Here is a 22,892-nt window from a genome sequence, read left to right on the forward strand (position 1 = left end):
TGAATTAACAATGTCTATTCTGGAGAAAAGGGCTACTGTGGAAGCAATCAAGTCAGTAGAATACTACATTTTTCCAGAGTCTTTTACAAATATGTAAGATAAATGGACAGTTATAAGAATATATGATCAATACTGAATCATTTGAAGACTGAAATTCCTAACTCTGGAGGTTTAGGGTACTCAAACTCTTATGGTTAATGACTTGGTCCTGAAGATAGCTTTTCCTCTCTGTCATTAGGCTTAAACCCAGATCATTTATCTTTTCCTTCCTGCAGCTGATCCAGTAAAAGGCTTTCAGTAAAAAGGCGGGGGGGGGGGACAAGAACTGGACTAGACCAAATGTACTCACAACAAAGAGCGTCACAGAATTGCACTCCATCACTGGAGTGGAAACTGCACATTTATAAATACAACTGATTTGGGACACACATGTGGTTGTGTTACGCCTTCCCATCTAAAGCTACTAAAATGAAACTGTCTAGAATTAAATCAGTGGCAGAATGACCCCACCCACCCAATCTTGCTACTTGGTTATAACACTCACCTGTACTGCTCACCTCACTAAGGCCATGTACATTAAGTCTGTTGTGTGTCTCCCCCACCCACCCAAGATGGCAAATGACAGCATCACTTTCTGGTGTAGCAGCAAACTAGGAAAGTTGGTTTGCAGAGTTCAAAGCTGTCTTGCCTCTCCCCTCCACTGCATCTTAGGCCACACTTAGGTCTAGTTCTCAGATTTCTTGCTGCTACAGGGTGCTGAGTCATTGCCATCATTTCAATTAAACTAACGACTTTCATTCCCTCAACCTTTGAACATGATTCATAGTAGGACTGCAACACATTTCTCCACAGTGGCCTCCAGCTATTGAAAGCATATTCCATGTGGAAATTCACAGCATTTCCGTTGTGCACTGGGTACAGCATTTTTTTTTTTATTATTCCTCCTAGTTTTTGAAGGAGGACACGCAATGCTAACACTAAATTAGATTTTTCTTGGGGGTAGAAAAAAAATTATATACTCTTCTTTGCTAGATTAACCTGCACTCACACTTGCCCAGATCTCATAACACAGAATCATGTTAATTATTCAATAGTGTGTGTACACATTATCCTAAGTCACCATAGACAGTATTTACATTGGAGGGCAGGGATACAAGTTTATAAAACACAGTAACAGATCAACCCATCACCCAAACATTATAAAACATAATATTTCCCTGAAGAACATACCAATAATTCCGTTTTAGAAGTCTCTGGACTGCAATTCCTAGAAATTATAGTTTGGAAATAATCTGAATAAAAGCAATTGCAAAATTGTTGATTTTTCTTAGATGTGATCCAGACCAATACAGCTAGAAATTACTGAGTTCAGCTCCTCTACCACTTTAATGTAAAGTGTTAAGTAGCAAGGTTGGTCAGTATGATGCAACATGCTCTCAGCTTACCCCCTAGCTTAGGTTATAACTACTCTTTTGAACCACAGTCATGTTTCTAGCACGCCCTCCTCTGTCTATTAAATAAGGTATAAGGCGCTCTAAGTGCTTTGTAGAAAAGCACTCAAAAACCGATCAGGTCAATGAGATTTTCAGCTTATTAATTGCCTTTGCACTTTCTCCAGTATTACTTTGCCATTTAGGTAAGTTACGATCCTCCAAAATACATTTGAAATTAACTTGGAGCATTTCATTTCCCTCCCGAGTCACTGCTTTTATATAACAGTGCATAGTACTTGACAAATCTTCCATTGTTTTCGAATCTAAAGTCTTGGCTCCATCTTGGTTCCAATTTTTGCATTTCTTTTTAAGGCCAGTTTCCTTCATTTATTTTAAGGGCAGTGGCATGTTTATTTACCTGTTCAAATTACTTCTAAGATACAACTGAAATCATCTTGTATCCTTCAGTTCTGTTTTATCTTATCTAGTTCTTTACACAGATATATTTTATCTTCCATTATTTTATCTGCTGCTGGAGAACCAGGTAGATTATGCCTTCATTTAAGATCCTAATAGTTTTTATTTGTCATGCTGTTTATAATTGCAACTTCACTAGTAATTGCTGCAACCCCCTTGTAACAGATTTCCTTGTAGTCCCATACCACTGTTGCCTTTAAGGTAGTACAGTAGTGGATTGTCTCTCCCATGTTCTTGCAAAGTAACTTAAAATTAAATCTCCAATTGGGGTGTCATATGGAGACTGAAAATACAGAATTCTGCTGTCATGAGGCATGTACTAATATTTTGTATACCCTGGATGCAGATTGGGGACACCAAAAGGTTTATAGAGGAAGAAACAACTTATTTTAGAAAAGGATCTGTAAGTGCTGAATAGAAGGCATATACCTAATGATTTGACTGGGAGCCCTCATCTGCCAAATCAAAGCAGCAGTTTTGTAATAATAATAATAATAATAAATAAAATTGTAAACATTTCAGCAAACTACCATTCCTCATTAGGGCTGGGCAATATATTGATACCTATATCATCCAAAACTGGTTTGAAGTCCATTATCTTGATATCAGTTTCATAATTTTTGACCTAGCAACATATATCTCAAATCATGGTGTGTGCGATGCAAAAATCACAATGAGGGAAAACCATGAAGCCAGCCAATGTTTCTCTCAATTTTCCCATTAACTCTTGTTGGTTCAACTCTCCCCTGGCTCCTACAGGGGGCAGCGAATCATAAGAGCAGGCGCCAGCAAAAATCACAATGCGGGGAAAACCGTGAAGCCAGCCAATGCCTTTACATAGCTCCATCCTTATTTCAGACATTGTGTACATGGAGATGTTTAACTGGTGATATAGCACAATGTTGAAAACCAGATATGGCCCAGCCCTATTCCTCATTCAAGGTTAGTCTGCATGTGGTCTCCAACTACCTTTAAATCACCTCCCGTTAATATTAGCAATTTTTGTCAAGGTCTTTCTGAGAAAGTCCCATTGTGTTACATTGGGGCTGTATACCAAAGCTATTGTGATGTGCTTTCTCCCATAAACCCTTGATAGTGACAGGTACCTGGAGGGGTGCCAATAACTGTATGGCACTTAAAAGGGGAAATTACAGTATAATATGATTGCTATCCCATGAGACTTATAAGTGCCAGATGCAGAAAAGTGAAGTCCTAATTGTTTTTGTTTCGATGAACATTGCCAACAGTTAACACGGCAAATTTCCTGAAGGCAGATCATGCTAGGTTCTTTCCTTATGTACTAGGCAATAGGATCTCTCTTGGCTGGGTATCCTAGACCTTTCACTTTCCAATAAACCCGTTTTCAGTCGCTCTATCCACTGTCATTATTGGGAGTTGAACTGAGCTCGAACATAATAAAATCTACAAGAGTTCACTGCCTGATATATAGCAAACTTAGAACAAACACCCACCCATGTAACAAACAAAACGGAAAACCTAATTTGCTCCAAAAGATACCAAGGGCTTTCACACCTCTTGCAAGCATCTGGCTAAGCATAGGCTAAGCATAGGCTAAGATCAGCAGGTCCTGATCTTTCCACAAAGCCAGTCCCACCTGCTATGCAAGTCCGACTCTCAGATATTAGCGCGTGAGCATTATCAATACATGTGTCGTTTTCACTTCAATAAAAGGTTTTATGTAATGGGAAAGTCCTTGCATTCAGGGTTTTCTAAACTAATTTTCTCGAAACAGCTTTTTAAGCTCGTTGCCTTTTAAAGCTTTTAGCAAAAGCATGGGTTGTTTTGGAAAAATCTGGTACGAAACCTGGTTATTATTCACCTCACTATGAACTGTCATTCCACTCTACCTAATTCAAAGGGCTATTTAATGGGGGCAGCCTAAGGAAAAGGGGGTGGAAATCACCCTCTGCCACCAAATGGATAACAAAGAAAAGGACCCCAATTTGCCTGGTTTGCTTGCCTCCCTTCCTTCTTAGGGTGCAGGCTGTAGCCTGTGCTGTTGGTCCCCCCCCCCTTTTGAATTTACTGCTAGGAGTCACACAACCTGCCTTGACTTGCCATTATTTCTACTGCAGATGCCAGGAAAGACTTGGGGCTCTAATACCAGCTTTGAGGGTTTATAATTGCCTTAAAGTTCAAGCGGCTCACCCAAAGTTCCACCCTCCTTCTCAATCCCGCATTGTCCTCACCTGCACTACTGCTTTATACCCGGTGAACAGTGGTTACAAGCAGACAGTGAGAGGTGAAGGAAGGCAGGGTAGATCTTGATAGGAGGCAAAACCCCGTAGGCCTTCCTGGCTGAGAGGGTCCTGGTGGGGCTCTATCATCCGTTGATGGTTTTAGGGTGCAGCCTCTTTTCTGCTTCGGAAGCCAATGAAGAGCGAACAGGCCTCCCATTGCCATGGATTTGTAAAGGATTTGCAGGCAAGTCTCATCTCCTGGCCAACGTAAAGAATTGCAGCCTCATTTAGATGCAAGGGGACAATAGGGATGACACACACAATGATTGATTCTTTGTTTGTTTTAAAGGGGGGGGGGAATGCACACCTGGCTGAGTGAACCTCAAATGACCAAACAGCTTTTTAGATCAATTTCATGAAACAAAATCCAGAAAGAAGAGAAGACATTGTGGTACAAGTTTTGCATAGGTTTAAAGGGAAAACCTACATTTGTAATTCCAAAAAAAGAAACCTTAAAAATGGTACTGTCACCAAGAACCGCAATATTCTGTGTTCTTTTAGGAGGTGAGTTTCATTTAAATATTTTAATAAAAAAATACCTAGAAAGCAGGTTGCAAATCAAGAAGTGACCAAATGATAACCGATTCTCTGAAGTTCATTGACCACGACTTGCAAGATGAGCTATTTACAACTGAAGCAAGAAATGGTCATCAGCTGTTGATGAAAGATGTACAGTTTTTGAGCTTTCCAACTGTGGACTGCAGGACGACTCCACCACTTCTCTTTATAAAGTTGTAGTCGTTGGTTCGTAGAGGGGGAAAAGAACCATATAGCAGTGGTTCTACTGCCGTTCAGGAGGCTCAGCTTTTCCCAGCAGTTACCTCCACGTGTGCAAAAATTTATGCCAGCACCACCCATCTTCAGTTAATAAGTATCAAGTTGTCATCGCTCTTCCGTCTGCAGAAAGAAGAAGTTCACCGTTTCAGATGGATAAGAATGAAAAGACAGGATAAAGCGCTAAAATCTGTAGCTGCAGCTGTTTTCTGCGCTTCCAACCTCCTCAGTTATCCTGGCAATGATGAGTCCCAGGCTCTGCTATCATCAGTCCCCTTTCATATATTTAAAGCTCTCTTTGGGTGTTCCCTGCGTCCAGAGTTCATGAAAAGAGGCAAGAGGGTCTCTCAACACATTCCAGATGTTCAGCAGGAATCGCAGGTGGAACATCAGAAAGTTGCCAGTCAGGCCATCGGTCTATCTAGCATGGAGTAGTCTGCATCAAGTAGCAGCAGCCCCAGACTAGGTTACCTCCCAACAATATTTGGAGATGCCAGCAACTGAACCTGCATACAAGGCAGACCCTTTCCCGCTGAGCCACAGCCCTTCAGTTATGTATTAAGCTTGGATCCTAGAACAATAGAATTCTAGAATGCAACAACTGATTGGCTTGCAGGAAAAGACCAATCGGGCTCCAGGAGGGAAGCAGAATCAGCCAATCAGACGGGACTCATTGTGTAAATAATGTATATAAAAGCCTGAGGTTTGGGGGGCAATTCAATCACTGTTTTACAAGCTGCATCAAAGAGCATGAAATTACTACAGAACTCCGAGTATATTTCACCTTCCATGCTATGTGCCTACTATGAGGAGCCAAAGACTGGCACAACACCTTGGTGTAAAGAGAGACAGCCAGCAAAGGCTGAATACTGGACAACATGCATCTCCGGGGGCACTTGTGCGCCCTCTATTTTAGTTCAAGGCTAGCGCATACATGTTCAGTGTCAGCAAACGACTGCTATACTCGAGAGAGATATGCAAGGATAGAAGTGGGGCAGGAAAACAAGTCCGGTGCGCTCTGCCCTTAACCTCAAGCTGTCCTTGGACAATAAATACAGGACGTGTCCATATGGGGCTTTTAAAAAAGTTATCCAAAATGGGTGAATATTGCTTCAATATTGATAAGCATTTCCTTTCGTTTTTGTAAAAAAAGAAGACAACTAGGTCTTTAGGGATATTGAAGGATCTATTTAAAATGTGGCATTCTTCAGCTGCAGCTTGGAAGTCTTGCTTGACGGAGGTGGGTTTGTAAATATTAATACTCAAGACTAAAAAAGACTTTAGAAGAAGAAAAAACTGGTTAGTTCCATAGGTGAAATCCTGCACTTACTTCCACTCAACCCTTCTGCTGCTTGGTCCTAGTTGCTGCTTGAGCCCCAGTGCTAGAGCAATATTAGATGCCACAGCACTCTTAAATTTCAGGGTTTTAGGTTTGATCCTTTTTTTCCTATGTGATCACTAAGAGAGGCATTCTGGACAATACACCTCACAACCATATGATCCCTGTTGGCTTCCTGGTGGGCAGCCCTGTCCTTAGCACAGTTGCTCCACAAGAGGAGAGATTTGCATGTGATCCCTTTCTTCCCCTCCATTGCTAGAAGAAGCCGCTTCCAAATAGTTTTATTTTATTACTTATTATAAATATTTATCTACAGCTATACCAGCCGAACGTATCAAAACAGTTTGTAACAGTGAGGTAAAACAATACAAAAACAGTTAAAAAAAACCCAACAAGGTTCAAAACAAAGACCAGTAACCCATTGTGGGGGGTGTACTCTTCTGTCATGGAGACTTTAGTGGCGATCCCTGCATTGCAGGTGCTTTGAAGACATGACCCTTGTGGCTCCCTTCCAACTCGTATGATTCTTAACTGCTTGCATAAGCCTGGCAGAATTTAAAGTTTCCAGCAGGTGTTTAAAAGCTGGCACGGAAGGTACGACAGCAGAAAAGCCAGGTGGATACCTTAACCTGAAAGCTCTTTGCAAAGAACTCTATGGAATTTAAAGGAATCTGAAGAAACAACACACTGACCTCTTGCAGCAGCAGAAACTCCTGAACGTTCGTGGCTCTTTGCTGTATTCTTCACTGTTACATTCTTTTAGGAATTCTTGTAGGTCTGTGTCTGGGAAACCAATCAGTTGGTATTTCTGAAACAGGAGTTGGGGTGAGGGGAACAATCTGTTTAGGAAGCCACTCTACGTTTCATACTGCTCTCCCAACCCTGTATATCACAGGTGGAGAGGAATGGGTGAAGTTACAGCAGAAGCTTGCAAGGCTAAACCAAGTTGTAGGGTTGCGATCAATTTTTTTTCCTTTTTATAGTGCACACTGTAAGGAGGGAGATAAAAATGCTCTCCCCTTTGCGTCCTCTTCTAAATAGAACAAGCTCAACCTGCAACATCAGTACAAAACTACTAATGTACTTATGCATGGGCTTGACAAAATAATCACACAATTTGCTGTTCCTGCTCCCTATACCCTTTCCAAGACACACTCTGCCAGGCTACTTTAGTACAGGGTTTTCAATACTACTGTTCAAAACAATCAGGGCAGGGAAGACAGTGCTATCTTCTGGCTTTCAGTGTCTTTTGAGGCTGTGCAGCCACAACAGGACTGCCCAGGCCCATGCAGAGGTGGGGGGGGCAGCCGAGTACACTTGCCCTGGGCCACGGAGGAGTAAGCTGGCCAGGGGGCTCCCGTCAGGGACCGACCACTTTTTTTTTTGCGTTTATAACTTTATTCCAACAAGACCTCAGATAAACTCTACATGGGCCTGGGACTGCCCTTTACCTGCCTCCCGCCCTGTGGAACGCCCTCCCACCAGATGTCAAAGAGAAAAACAACTACCAGCCTTTTAGAAGACATCTGAAGGCAGCCCTCTTTAGGGAAGCTTTTAATGCTTAATAGGTTATTGCATTCTGGTGTTCTGCTGGAAGCCGCCCAGATGGGCGGGGTATAAATAATAAATTACCGTATTTTTCGCTCTATAAAACGCACCAGGCCACAAGACGCACCTAGTTTTTGGAGGAGGAAAACAAGGGAAAAAATATTATGAATCTCAGAAGCCAGAACAGCAAGAGGGATCGCTGTGCAGTGAAAGCAGTGATCCCTCTTGCTGTTCTGGCTTCTGGGGTAGCTGTGCAGCCTGCATTCGCTCCATAAGACGCACACACATTTCCCCTTATTTTTTAGGAGGGAGAAAGTGAGTCTTATAGAGCAAAAAATACGGTATTATTGTTATTATCCCTGCCTTATTATTACAGCAAAAGTTGGAAGAGCTGAAGTTTCATATTCTATGTGGAGAAATAGCTGTCAAATAGCTTAATAAAATGGAACATTACCATTCCCAAAAATAGAGAAGCCATAGTTTTGCAACTTACTACAGACAGAGACTGGAAAGTTCCATCACCGTCACATATGGTGCATGCCCGGGCAAGCGAGTGAAATTGAGAGGAAGCCAATTTTCATGCCCCTTTTAACAAACTCTACCCACCCAGTCTACACAGTTACATACTTTTAAGGAGCAACAACAAAAGTTAGTAAATGTTATTGAAGTCCAGCTCACCATCTGGAAACTCCTTGTTACTTCTTGAACAATAGCTCATCTCTCTTGATAAACACAAACTCAATAAATTTACCTTTATTGTATCATATGCATCCGTAATAAGGGCAATGAAAAGGCTGAGAATCATGTATATGAAGAGGCTAATGAAGGAAAACAAGTAGAGTCGGCTGAAGAGCCACACTAAAGTACTCTTCTGCTGGATTTGAGCAAATGTCGCGAACATGTCATCGCCGTTGACCAAAGAAAACAGACACTCGGCTACCGTGTTCAGATCTTCAAACTAGAACGCAGGAAAAACTGGCATTAGAGACAACTGCACTTGAAGGAATCAAAGGCTCGCTTTGTAAAATCTTTTTTTAAATCCACTATAAATTGAACTGCACAGGCCTAAATATCATTCAAACCTCTTAAGTCTGAACTAAAAAGCCAAATGCCATCATATAAACGGTGTGAAAAATAAAATAAAATTCTTTGTTCAGAAACCGCCTACTGAGTTAGAAAATAGTGCCGGGACTCTGCATAATGCACGTGCAAAGTTTTATAAAGAACAATGCACCTTTTCTGTCAGCGATTTCAGCAAGATCAAATTTAAACTGCTGTTTGAAGGTATTTTGGACCAAAGAAGAGGATGAAAACGCTTGAACTTCTGACCTAACTACCAAGACCGGTCTTCTTTCAGTGAAGAGATCATGTTCACAGTTGATGGGCAACAGTGATACAAGACTGCCCTCTTGTGAGAAACCTGAGGGTGAGCCACGGACAAAAAGCCCTACTAGTTTTCAGTTCCCTCCTGAGCAAACCGTTATTTCCTTCAATGTTCTTTTCCAGTAAAGAGTTTTGCTTTACAAAACCAAGTGTTTCGAGTTATTTAGACTCCAAGACATATGCGCTTCATTCAGAATGCAGAGTGAAGCATGCATATACAAATAAGTATCTTGAATGCAGAGTATGCACAGCTTAATTTTTTTTGGCGGGCTTTGAGAACTGTGCTTCAGCCAAACCTGGAGAGCACCGTGTTTGCTTACATGTACTTTTTACATTATCCCAGTTACACAAACTCAGACACCCACATACCTTGTCGTGGTATGGTCCTAAAACAATCCAGCCACAAAAAGTATATCCAAGGTATATCATCCCAGCACAGCAACAGAACCTTAGCACTTTGGGCAATGATGCTTGCATTGTTAAAATGAGCACCTATGAAAGGAGGAGAGTGTTACTTTCTTTTCTTGGAAGAAAGGCGGAATGTAATCCATCATTGTACCCACGGTTGTAAACATGTTGTTCCCAGGGAGTCTCCCATCCAGACGTTGACCAGACCCAGACCCGCTTGTCTGAAGTAAGGTGGTGTTCTCACACGCATTAAAAGAAAGGAAAACTCCACTACTGATTTTTTTTACTCTAGTGCTTACATTATAGGTCTGGAAGTAGCCTAAGTACCGAATGACTCCAACCCAAACGAATAGAGTAGATGTGCCAAGCAAAATACTGCAGACATCATAGCTTGTAAGATTCTGGAAGAAAACAAAGGAAAACAAGATTTTGCACAGTTGATTCCTCCAATACCTCCAAAGCATGGCTTGGCAATTTAGGATTCCCACAGCCGCTGCTCCAGAACAGGCCAAAATATTTATGACTGGTTTTTTGTTTGTTTTTTAAGGCTCACCTTGGCTTTTATTTCCATTTTCATGATGGAGCCTATGATAGTCATCACATCACTGATAATCACCAGGACGTACCACCCGTTTAAGAACTCCAGGCGGTCTGCATTGCACACGTGGCGATTATATCGCTCCAGGAAGAAATTCACAAATCTCTGTTTTTAAGCGTTGAGAAGAACAATTAGAAAGCTCCCACTCATTCAGAGCAGAAAACCTATTTACTTCACATTACTAGAGTCCACCAGGTGACTATAACAGGTATTGCACTAAATTGTAGAGTGGTTTTGTTTCACGACTATGGATGGCCACCAGAAGATTGCGAAAGATAACTAAATTTTATATTTGCCATAAATGTGTGGGCAATAATTCCTTTACACAGCGCATGGCTCCTTACCGGTCTTGTTGTCTAGTCTAGCATACTGTTCTTACAGTGGCCAACCAGATTCCTCAAGCCCAGAAGCAGGGCATGAGTGCAGCAGCAGTACTCCAATTCTGTTCTAAACTCCCCAATTGAAATATACTCGGAGTTGAGATTGGATTTCATGCTCTTTATTCAGCTCATAGTGATGAGGAGGAATGGAAGTTCCCCCAGAATGTCTGCTTTATATAAATTATTTACACAATAGGCTCCACATGATTGGCTAATTCCGGAGGATTCTCCTGTAGGCCAATCAGGTTGCAGATTCACTTCCACCTGGAGCTGGATTGGGTGGCTCCTGTGAACCAATCAGACTGCTGCATTCTGGATCCTATTATTCGAGGACCAATCAGACTGCTGCATTCTGAATCCTATTATTCGAGTACCAATCAGACTGCTGCATTTTGGATCCTATTCAACTCGGTGCATAACACCAATTCTGTTCTAATCAACTAGTATTCAAAGGTATGGTGCCTCTGACAGTGAATGACAGCCTTATCCTCCATGTTGCTTGAGAGACAAATCCAAAATTGCCAATAGTACAGCCACCATAGAGAACTCCTGACTAAGCTACAAGGCAGATAATGCCAGACAAATTGTTCTTACTTTATTTCTTGTAGGTTCAGCCCATCCTTCCTGTTTTAGGATAGTTTTTTGCTTGTTTTTTTTTAAGCCAAGCACACATCTACTACAAAGACAAAGGTATGCTTACTTTTTGCAGTTTCAGAGCAAGAATGATGGATCGTGTGCAGAGGATAAGGGAAGCGATGCAGATGACAATGACAGCCCCATCAAAAACCAAAAGATACTGCGTGTTTTTCTGAACTATTAGAGGAGATTAAAAAAATGCAAAATTTAATCAGCATAGGGGTGCTCAAGTAATTTAGAGAGAAAGTCTAAATTACATTCCCCTTTCTTTCAGTAAGTCTTAAATGAAACAGAGGGCTGAGAAGCAAAAGAATGAACAGGGAAAAGTTATTGCACATCTGTAAGTGGACTACCTCTTCCAAAAAGCAGCCCTCCAACAAGAGTGAATAGAATTCAGTCTTATGAAGAGGGCTTGCAAAACAATCCAAGTAGTGTCCCGCTTGAGCTAAAATTTTAACATTATTATAGCAAAGTAAAAATGCAGACATGGGATCAGGTTTATTGGCTAGCAGGATCACCTTTGCTAGCTGCAGCACAATGTCGCTGAACAAGCCTGTCCCTGTGTAAAAATTGCTGCTTGCAAGAAAGTTAGCTCTGCAAATTGCCACAGTGCCACCAACCCCTACGCCAACTCATCAGCGAAACACACACAAAAATCCCAGGCTTCTTTGTGCTCATCTTCAAACATGGATATAGTTCTCTCACACACAGATACTTACTAGAGCCAGTTATGTTCCAGTCTTTACATTCTTCAATATCAGCATCCGTATCAAAAAATATTTTCATTTTACCACTGTGGGCTTTATTGTTAAAAGTAATCTGTTGAGATAAATGTTGTTGTTTTTAGTTTACTTGCTTGAAGCAATACAGCATTGGTGTGCATTACTCACACACAGTGCTGTTTTTTTCCAGACAAAGAGGTGCCGGAGCTCACCATGAACTTCTCCCTTGTTCTCTTAGAAGGGCAATGGTGCCCACCTGAGATGTGTCGGAACAGAGCTTCTGGAAATAAAGGCCCTGCTCACACATATCAACTTTTACGCATCTGAAAATTTTAAAATCAATATACTTCGTGTGCAAACACACAGACAGACACGCACCTTCCAAAGGTCTGACAGTCATGTTGTTCCAAACCTACTGTGGCCAGAAGACAGAACCAGCCATCAATACCCTGAAAATTGGGATCTATAAATTGGATGCTAGGTTAGACCCCTCCCCTTCCACCACACAAGCCAGAGCATACGTGTAACACACACACACACACACACACACACACACACACACAGAGCTTTCCTAAGGGGTCTGGATATAAGTAAGAATTGAACTGGGATCTTTTTAAACAAACATGATTTCACATGGTGTCTCCAAAGAACCACCATCCGATTTAAAGACTGCGCAGTAAAAAAAAAAAAATCACACATCCAATGCTTGCCAATAGCACATAAGCATTGATGGAAGGCACATATACTATGTAAAAAGAAAAAATTGAGGATCCATGAGGGTAACAACAAGGCACAGAACACATCTGTGGACACGTGATCTATAAATTTGATGGCAACCCTTGTAAATAGTATGGTGATCTGTAATGATCCATGTCATTCATTCATTCATACATACACATTACACACACACACACACACACACACACACTTTGGCAGCACTGGAAAACACCACATGTGCTATTTTTTTTGAAGTGGCATTACAAAATAAAATAATATATTTTTTTGTACATGTCTAATAGGGTCCCTTTTGAAAACACTGAGGATGCTGGCATAAAGCTAAAAGTTGTTCATTTTCTTAACAGGTGTAATAGAAAAATACAGACAGAACCTTTAAGACACTCTGTGCCCAATTATGGCAAATATGCATTTGGAATGAGGACTAAAACTGAATTAGACAATATTTACAACGAGAAATAGGCAGAAGTGTTCTCATCCAATATTATATCACAAGGTTGGTGTAAATATCAGTGATTTTTACTGTTCTGTCAATGGAAACAATTGCAACCTGTGATTTGACAGTGGTTGAGGGAAGTGGGGGGCGGGGAAGTATGCACTTTATGTTACAAATGTTTCATTGGATCCAGTGCGTACATGTTCTTTCTTTCCCTTGCCCCACCCTGATTCTTCTGGAATTCAAATTCCCACCCACCCATCTCCTTTTTCAGTGTCCCACATTGCTCCCCTTTACCTCCTGTCCATAGCTGTCAACTTTTCCCTTTTCTTGCGAGGAATCCTATTCGGAATAAGGGAAATTCCCTTTAAAAAAGGGAAAAGTTGACAGCTATGCTCCTGTCCTCTTGGCCACTCTTTGCTGATCCAAACTTGGAGCTAAAGAGGAAGTGTAGAACTCTGCCACTCTACCAACTTCCTCCTTCAGCTCTATGTACTTTTCAAGGTGGGGGCGGGGAGCCTATTGAACTGAAAAGGAACTGAAGCCCATTGTAAGTAATTTAAGAGACAGGATCATATTGTCTATGTGTATAATAACAAGAACAGCACTTACAGTATTTTCAAACTCATAGCAGTCAGGCAGTTCACGAGAATGGATGGTTTGTAGATCAATGCCTTTCAGTTTGAATGAAATTATCACCTGTATCAGCCTGGGTGCAAGAAGATACTGTATTATGTTAGGTTCTCCCCACTTCTTTAGAAACACAAATAAAACTGGTGTCCCCAAACCACACTTTACCTATAAAACTCAAAGTTGAAAAAAGACGAATTCTTAAAGTGGCCCGTTTCGTCGTGTGGTTTCACAACAATGCATTCTGGAAGTGAAAGGAAAAACCAAAAGACATAAATGCATTTCTAATTGTACCACAAGGAACCTAGAACTGTGATCCTAGAGACATCTACTTGGGAATAATTCATTTAGGACTATTAAGACTATGGAGGATTATGCAGCAAAACAGCAACCTTTTTGACCCCAGGGTTTGACCCCACTTTGTAATGCCATGCAATGGCAAATCTCAAAAACAGTCTGTGTCATCTTCTGCATGTAAATAGCAGGCTACTTCTCTATCCATACAGCCCAAAGCCTATGCATGTCTAATTCCCACCAAATTAGCTATGGGGAACAATAGGCTCTGTCTGTATATAAAGCGAGTCCATGCAGACAGTGAAACTGCTCCAAGAATTTGTTCATCTGTATTAGTTTGCCACAATGGTAAGGAGTTTTAATATACATTGGGGGCGGAACGGTCATATGCACGGGCTCACAGAAGTATACTGTAGCTTTTGATTTTATACTGGTACCTCCATCAAGACACAGGTGCAACTTTTAGTGCATGTGTTCAAATATAAACCCTAAAGAAAGAAATCTACAAGGTAGCAAGAGCAAATTCACTGGAATACCTGGAACTTCTCTACAGGTTGGTAAATTGTTGTGTGCTGTAATCACATCAAGGAATGGAAGACTTGTGGCAGAGAGACGCCACAGCTGCATATTTTTTTACAGATAGGAGCATTCGCAAGAAGTAACATGATAAAAGCACTTGTAAACAGCCTCAAAGTATAAAATGAGTTCCCTGGTGGAATGGGAAGCCTTGAAGATTCTACACCTTCATACACCTGTTGTTTTTAAAAACATTGGCAGCTAAACTGTACAAAAAGATTACAAAACCTGTATAAAAACAGGTGATATAATGGGATTCAATTCCTCCTTCGTCAATGAAATTAGACCGATTTTCTCCCAGAGGAAAAAAAAAATTAGCGCCATACCTTCTTCAACCGTGCTGTCTATGTGCAGTGTATCATTGGAGGAAAGTACTGTGCCTTTCTTATACTCTTCTTTACAAATCTTTAAGCCTCGCAAGTCATCTTCATCTTGCTCATAACCAAGTGTACCCAGGGATATATTCTTCAGTTGCCGGTACTAGTTGAGAAGCAAACACACAAAACGAAAACACTTCTTCAGAAAGGCTGCAAACCCGTAATGGCAAAACCGTATTTTCAAGTGATATGCGAAGAGTACCTGTTCACATCTGGAACGAGTCGCTGGTGAATATGGATTTGAAAGTGGTTGTTGCTACAACCCAGAAACTGGCACATCTAAAGCAATGTGAACTATGATATTAAACTCTGTGTGTGGATGCCATATGACAGATGCTTACCTGATCGACCACAAAATGTATGCTATCGTAAGCATCTTGCTGTGTGTACACACTGCAGCTGTAGTCATCCTCATCAATGCCAGGGTAGTTTCTCAGAAACAAGTGCTTGAAAGCCATAGTGTTCTCCTCTTTGAAAGAAACCACCAACTGGTTACTCAGACCAAAAAGGACGAGCTTTACATAAATGAAAAAAGAAAGAAAAAAAGAAAGAGGTAGATTCTGTCATACATAACACAATGCATCCAATGATGGGCCCTTTCAGATGTAACACACCCTGGATCACTAGAACATGATTCAGTAATGTGGGAGCAAATATTAGGCCTGAAAGGTGCTGCTTCATTTCAGGTACCAACATCAACAATTCAGTCCTGCATTTGCTAGCCAGGATATTAAACTAATTTGCTCCAGATTTAAGATCCTGGAGAGTAAGCAGACTTTGTAAAAACAAGGATTCCCCACTTAAGAACCCTGACATGATCAGAACACAAAGTAAACATGTGAAAGGGAAAACATGCAATGGTTTTACAGCTAAACTATGGTTCTACCACTGAGAGAAACTATAGTTTAGCAAGCTTGGATTGTGGCACATTGCTTAGGAATTTGACCATGATCAATCTGATGCAGAGGGAATGATACGATCAGGTCATTCATTTCTTGATCTCAATCCCCATTATCATATATTGTAAAAAAAAAAAAATGTTGCGTCTCATCTTAAGTTGCTATATTATTTGCTATGGCGTGGAAAATGTCAAGACTTTCTGTTAGAGATTGGGCACCGATTTATGAAGAACTGTATTTACCTTACTGTAAAGTCTTTACTGTTAGCTACTGTAAATGCTTCCCTTTCTCCCCTCATCCACACAAATCCAATTAGCACTCCACAAAGTTCCAGGTAGAGGCCATGCCTAGCATGACTGTCAAAGAACTTTTAAACTGGAAAAGCAGGGGAATGTACCGTATTTTTCGCTCCATAAGACGCACCTAACCATAAGACGCACATAGTTTTTAGAGGAGGAAAACAAGAAAAAAAAATCTGAACGAAACAGTGGATGTATGATTTTTGTGGTTCATGCTGTGGCCACAGACATATGTGATTTGACGGTGAGTTTGGGGTAGCCCAATGCAAAAATCCTGAGAATCCATGTGGATCTGTGCCATTGCGGCCCCACGAAACAGTGGATGCATGATTTCTTGATGCAGGCTGTAGCCATGGGCATGCTATGTGATCTGATGGTGAATTTGGGGTGACCCAGTGCAAAAATCCTGAGGATCTATGTGCTTTTACCTCCCCCCTGCCAGGCAGCCTCCTTTATCTCTAGAGTCCCTTATCCTTCCTGATCACTTGCCAATCAGCTGCTCAGCGGTTTTGTTTCAACACCCCCTTCCCTCTTTCTAAAAAAAAGAGGCATGATCTGCTTTTTGCCCCTGGGCAATTCGGCTCCAGGGACCACACATTTGTTCCATAAGACACACAGACATTTCCCCTTACTTTTTAGGAGGAAAAAAGTGCATCTTATGGAGTGAAAAATACAGTACTTGGATTCTAATGAACATAAACCATGAGCTATGGCTCCCCCCCCCCCCGAATCATCTACAAATGATCTGAAGGAACATAAGGAGTACACACAGTGTTGCGTATTAAATGAAATAAGTGGTTTTTTAAACCACTTTAGGCATTTAAAGTTGCTGGCCTTTTAAAGTTTTCATAAGGGTAAAAAGATGCTTGGTTGACATCTCTTTGATGTTTCATGACCAGCGAGAAGTGAACATCTTCAGAGTAGCAGGGAGGAAGTTTTGTGAATCTAGAGAGGCTTTCCCATAACTAAGTCTTCAATAATTCTGAATGTAGTCATGTAGGCTTAAGAATCCGATGAATACCCCCAGTGATCTTAAATATCTGTGTAGAGCTTAAATAGATAAATAGCACTTGGGAGAATCCATCTCTACCACGGGGCAAAGCAGCTGGGGAATTGAATTGGTTCTACTTCTGCTATTCGCAGTGGCCAACACAAACTAAATTAACTCAGGTTTGTACAGCAGCTTCTAATAATCTTTCTCTCTTCCCCTCTCTTCCATCTTCAAATCCCCACCAATCTTCTGACAGTAAGGTAAAGGTAAAGGGACCTCTGACCATTAGGTCCAGTCGTGACCGACTCTGGGGTTGTGGCGCTCATCTCACTTTATTGGCCGAGGGAGCCGGCGTACAGCTTCCGGGTCATGTGGCCAGCAGGACTAAGCCACTTCTGGCAAACCAGAGCAGTGCACGATAACACCGTTTACCTTCCCACCAGAGCGGTACCTATTTATCTACTTGCACTTTGACATGCCTTCAAACTGCTAGGTTGGCAGGAGCTGGGACTGAGCAACATGAGCTCAGCCCGTAGCGGGGATTCAAACCGCCAACCTTCTGATTGGCAATTCCTAGGCTCTGTGGTTTAACCCACAGAGCCACCCATGTCCCTTTCTGACAGTAGCAAGCAATAAAAACCAGAACATCCAACAAGAAACAAACTTGTTATAGTTGTTTTCCTAAAATTAGCATTACTTTTAAATTATCACAATGCATTTGAGAAAATAAGAGCCTGCAGGATCACGCCAATGGCCCATCTAATCCTGTATCCTGTTTGCACAGTGACAGCCTGTGAGAAACTGGAAAGAAGGACTTGCACACAAGAGCACTCTCTCCTCCTTTAACTAGCATTCAGAAACACAATACCTCCGTGGTCCATGGATTTTACATCTTTCCTGCCCAATCAAGAACTGACAGGTAGGCAGAATATTTTTATTTATTTTTTTAGTCTAAGAGGTGGCCTGAATGTGCATTCATTTTATAGCTCTAGGTTTATAATTCAAAGCAGCACATGCTAAAACAGGGCAATCAATTCACTTGACCACAAGAGATTAAAAAACACTTTTTGCAATGCAAAGCTACCGAGGCTGCAAGAAAGTGACCCCAGGTAGAAAAACACAAAGTACGGTATAAACTTCATCCTTCATACTTACATGGCAGCATACTGCAATCCAGCATGAAGGCAAAAAGGAAATATTTTATTACTGTAGTGATACGTCAGCACTTCCCTCAAAACTGTTCCGAGATTAAAAGTCAGCATGTTCTTACACAAACTGCTCCTATGACTCTTTAACTTCAAAACTCGGCACTTGTATATTCACATAAATACGTTGCACAAACTTCTGAACCCTCTTGCCTTTTGTAAAAGTTTGATGTCCCCGAGAAAGTGCCAGAACAATAAATACACTCAAGTGGGGGGGGAGGTGCACAGAGAAACACAATGAGAAGCTACAAGGGGGAGAAAGGGGTATTTGTAGGATACATGAGCTCTGCTTCCCCCCTAATGGCAGGAGGCGGAGGAGGAGGAGGAGGAGGAGGAGGAGGAGGAGGAGAAGAAGAAGAAGAAGAAGAAGAAGAAGAAGAAGAAGAAGAAGAAGAAGAAGAAGAAGAAGAAGAAGAAGAAGAGGGGGCTTTTTGCAAATTCCTCACTGGCATTTTCGAGACATTTTCCATGGCTGCTGAAAACAGGGCATGAGTGCAGCAGCAGTACTCCAATTCTGTTCTAAACTCCCCAATTGAAATATACTCGGAGTCGAGAGTGGATTTCATGCTCTTTATTCAGCTCATAGTGGTGAGGAGGAATGGAAGTTCACCCAGAATGTCTGCTTTATATACATTATTTACACAATCGGCCCCACGTGATTGGCTAATTCTGGGATTCTCCTGTAAGCCAATCAGGTTGTGGATTCACTTCCACGTGGAGCTGGATTGGGAGGCTCCTGTGGACCAATCAGACTGCTGCATTCTAGATCCTATTGTTCTAGGACCAGTCAGACTGCTGCATTTTGGATCCTATTCAACTCGGTACATAACAGCTGCAATTCTGTTGACCCCACATGTTTACAAAAGTGTGCAGAGCCTTCTAAGAAACTAGCATAGCTCTATCTTGGGTTGATTCTGTGCACATGGCACTGCTCTCCATCCGTACATTTCAAGGCAAGGCTATCAAGACAATCCTTCGCAACATCTAGCAGTTTATTCTTACCCAGCATCCAACACACAGGTTACTCCAATAATAAAGGAGGTGCAAGGCTGGAGGTCCCCCAAATGTGGAAGCCCATCCCTGTATGTGGAATACCTTTCAGGCATAAAGCACAAGGAACTATCAGGAACTAAGGCTAAAGTTCCAGCAGAGTGAAGTTAAAGGAAGAAGGGAAAACATGCATAAACAGACAAATTATCATGATCTTAAGCTGAATACCATCCAAAAGAAACATTAGCAACCTGGAGTCACCGATAGGACTGTTCATTTACTTATTCATTAGGCATGAAGAAACAATATCCGATTCCGTGGAAGTAAATTTTTTAAAGTTACCTGGGTAGTAACCAAAACTATCTTCAAAATCTGAAGTCCCAGTTTCCATGGTATCTGACGTCTAGCTCGATATTTATCACACGGATTCATGAAGTAGAACTTTAAATCCTCTTTTAGGGACTGTTCTTCTTTAAAATCCATATCCAGCTGCGTCATCATACTTCTGCCACAAACAAAAGGAATGAGGATTTAAATTTAACACATCTTAACATTGTGCATACGGATACTCCATACCATCGTTGAAAAGCATTAAAGAATAAGGCCTTCGCATTAAAGAGAACGAAGGCACATTGCCCCAGGTTCCAAAGGGAAGGTTTGTTTCATCACACCTTGTCAGCCTGCTTATACATCTCTGCTGGCATTTTAAAAAATAGCAGCTAGTAAACATTAACATAAAGTAAATCAGATTAACCCAAGATAAGCCGAAGTCTTCTGTAACCTAGATACCTTTGTAAGAAGACTTGAATTGTTCTTAGGATTTTTCAGACTTCTTTCTGCAAAGCAACTTCAGTATAACCAATCTGAGCTATGGGCTAAGGTCCAAATTACGTATTATCCACAAGGGGAGGGACGCTTCAATCCATCTCCCAATCCAAGACAACTTCCTGCCCTTGCCTGCAAGATTCCACGCTTCTGAGGGTGTGCAATAGGGGAAGAGCAGAAGAAAAACAGAACAAGGGGAATGTCATTCTGCTTTCCCTATTTCGCCACTGAGAATCATGTGCATCGTTCACTCCCAAATCTGAGGCTTAGCAAAAAGAAAAAGGAAAAAGAAAGAAAGCAGGCTGTGAAAAAATTCCTTGCATACAATTGCATAAGGTACAGTTTGGTTCCTAAGACACTGGGAGGAAGGGTTCTCGCAGCATGTTGTTGACACCTTACCAACAGAAAAGCAGCCGAGACAATTTCGTTTCCTCTAACCTTTTTGCTATAACTAGCCCTGTAAAGCTGCACAAACGTCAAAGCTATAAAAACATCCCGCTGTCGTAAAAGGAATTATTGAAGCCAAAGGTCTCTGTGGTTGTGCATTAGCCAAACAAACCCAGAACTTGCCACCTATCTCACGACTAAAAATAATCACACTGAAAGACCCACTGTAGTCTCTGGTGTGAGAGCAAACACAGCCTTCCGGGAAAGTCCTAAATAAGTACTTAACTCAGTTCTGCCCTGCTAGTTGCAGAGCACTGAGCTGTGAGCACAGGAACAGCACTATCTGCATGGTGCGCTGGGCAGGAGATATGCATGGATGGAGTCTCAAGCAGAGTTTTGGTATGTCACAAAACACTAGCTGGACAACTGCAGAATAAGCCAAAGCCGTTTTGAAAAGTCTGTGGGTTCCTGTGTAGTTTTCATCTTGTAATGCCCACGTCACTTAGCTTCAGAGGCAAACGCATCCCATCCAAACCCACCGGTTTCAAAGATGTGAAATTATCCAAGATGCCAACTCATGGCTTGTAGTAAAGATCTGCGGTGGCATCACGGTACTGTGTCTTCTGATGGAGAATTTGAAAGGTTTGAACAGAAGCATTCACATGTTACATTCGTGACTCCAGTCCTGATCCTGTTACAACTCTCACCTACTTGCAAGACACCTATTTGAGTAGCATCACTTGGTGCAATTACGGTATTTCAGTAAAGCATTACATAAATGCCCAAATCTTAACTATGGGAGGAAGATCTTACAGGCCTCCTTGTGGGTCTCCTGCTTCTTCTGCCTTATCAGGCCAGATCCAGATGTCATCAACCTAATCAGGTAGGTTACCATTCATTTACCAGCTTTCAGGAAGGCTGCCAAAATCTCTGAAGCAGGTAGCTTGAGTTTGCTATACTCTCTGCGTCACTTTTTTAAAAAAACAGGAAAACAGGAAAACAACCACCAAAACAACAGCCGATTCAGTCAGTAGAGCAATAGGCTGCTAATCTTTGAGTCGCAGGTTTGAGCCCCACATTGAGTAAAAGATTTCTGCATTGCAGGAAGTTGGACAAGATTAGCCTTGTGGTCCCTTCCAACACATGGAAAGCATAATGCTGGTGGTCAACAAAAGAGGTTTAAAGACTGTCGCAAGGCAAATCTAAAAAAATGTAGTATAAACACTGACAACTGGGAAACACTGGCCTGCGAGCGCTCCAGTTGGAGAACAGCCTTTACCAATGGTGTCATGGGCTTAGAAGACATTTGAACTCAGGATGCAATGAGAAACGTGCTAGGAGGAAGGAACGCTTGGCAAATCTACACCGTGATCAGCTCCTGCCCGGAAACCAATGTCCACACTGTGGAGGGATGTTGGATCCAGAATTGGCCTCCACAGTCACTTATGGACTCATTGTTAAAACCGTGTTTATGGAAGACAATCTTACTCGGCTACGAGTGATCACCAAAGAAGTAGAAGAAGAAGACAATTCTATTATTGAAACACCAGGTGAAGTTTGGCACACTCGTTCTGAATAACCCCAAGACACTAAAATCAACATCTGGGTATTGTTATAGATTTGGGGGAGACCCCTCTAAACTCTAGAAATTAATAAATGGGAGGATTTTGATTAATTGTGAAATAGATGAAAGTACAAGTTGCAGAACTGTTCCAGTTGAAATAGTATATTAAAGTTAGCTAACTTGAAAAAGGGTACCATAGCACCAAACCTTTATTAGGTTTATTTATTAGCTGTCCTTGTACTTCTAAATTCTACTGCATTTTTAAAAAAAAATCCCTCTCCCCATGAACCAACAGTATTGCCTACATAATTTAATGAAGTCTTGATTTCAATTTGGAGAGGGTGGGGAGGGCAGTTTAAAAATAATAAACGAGAACAGATCACAGCGCAGCCCTGTCGACGTCTACTCCGGAGTAACCCTGCCAAGTTCATGGGGGCCAACTTGCCGCTTCTGCCCCTCCGCTTCAAGGAGCGTAGTTTCCGCGAACCCACCTCCCCGCGCCCGCTCTGCGCTCACCTGGTCACCCCCGTGGGCAGGTAGCCCAGCGCCATGCCGCCGCGCGGAGACGGGGGCTGGGCGCCTCCTCCTGCGGCTCTGCCCGCGGAGACGTACTCAGTAAGCCGCGCGGGACTCATCGCGGAGGAAGAGCTCGGCCGGCGAGGGCGTCACGTGGAAGGAGCGAGGAAAAGCGAAAGCTGCCGGCGCCCTCGGCGGCCGCGCAGCCC

General features: G+C 41.9%; 1 protein-coding gene across 3 annotated transcripts; it reads right to left on the reverse strand.

The window, feature by feature from the left end:
- On the reverse strand, positions 1-22,823 carry MCOLN2 (mucolipin TRP cation channel 2). Of its 3 annotated transcripts, none has more exons than XM_081914225.1 (14): positions 22,684-22,823; positions 19,734-19,893; positions 15,349-15,522; positions 14,957-15,110; positions 13,929-14,004; positions 13,743-13,839; positions 11,957-12,056; positions 11,302-11,414; positions 10,177-10,326; positions 9,923-10,024; positions 9,585-9,707; positions 8,584-8,790; positions 6,977-7,092; positions 1-5,068 (listed from the first exon to the last, which is right to left on the reverse strand). In XM_081914225.1, exons 1-14 carry the CDS (start codon positions 22,800-22,802, stop codon positions 5,032-5,034), a joined length of 1,728 nt encoding a protein of 575 aa, XP_081770351.1. In that variant the 5' UTR covers positions 22,803-22,823; the 3' UTR covers positions 1-5,031. The 3 variants fall into 3 exon arrangements, with proteins under 3 accessions (XP_081770351.1, XP_081770350.1, XP_081770352.1); XM_081914224.1 differs by having other exon boundaries at positions 19,734-19,896; XM_081914226.1 differs by lacking the exon at positions 22,684-22,823 and adding an exon at positions 20,181-20,439 and having other exon boundaries at positions 19,734-19,896.
- Between the last annotated feature and the right edge of the window lie 69 nt (positions 22,824-22,892).

The sequence above is a fragment of the Podarcis melisellensis genome (assembly GCF_964234715.1).
Source record: "Podarcis melisellensis genome assembly, chromosome: 6".
Taxonomy (NCBI): Eukaryota; Metazoa; Chordata; class Lepidosauria; order Squamata; family Lacertidae; genus Podarcis; species Podarcis melisellensis.

Coding starts and splice junctions, on each gene's coding strand:
- MCOLN2 (XM_081914224.1), bottom strand. CDS start 22,802: ATGAGTCCCGCGCGGCTTACTGAGTACGTCTCCGCGGGCAGAGCCGCA. Junction 19,897..22,683: donor CTGCCCACGGGGGTGACCAG/GTGAGCGCAGAG, acceptor TGTTTGTGGCAG/AAGTATGATGACGCAGCTGG. Junction 15,523..19,733: donor TAGTTTTGGTTACTACCCAG/GTAACTTTAAAA, acceptor ATTTATGTAAAG/CTCGTCCTTTTTGGTCTGAG.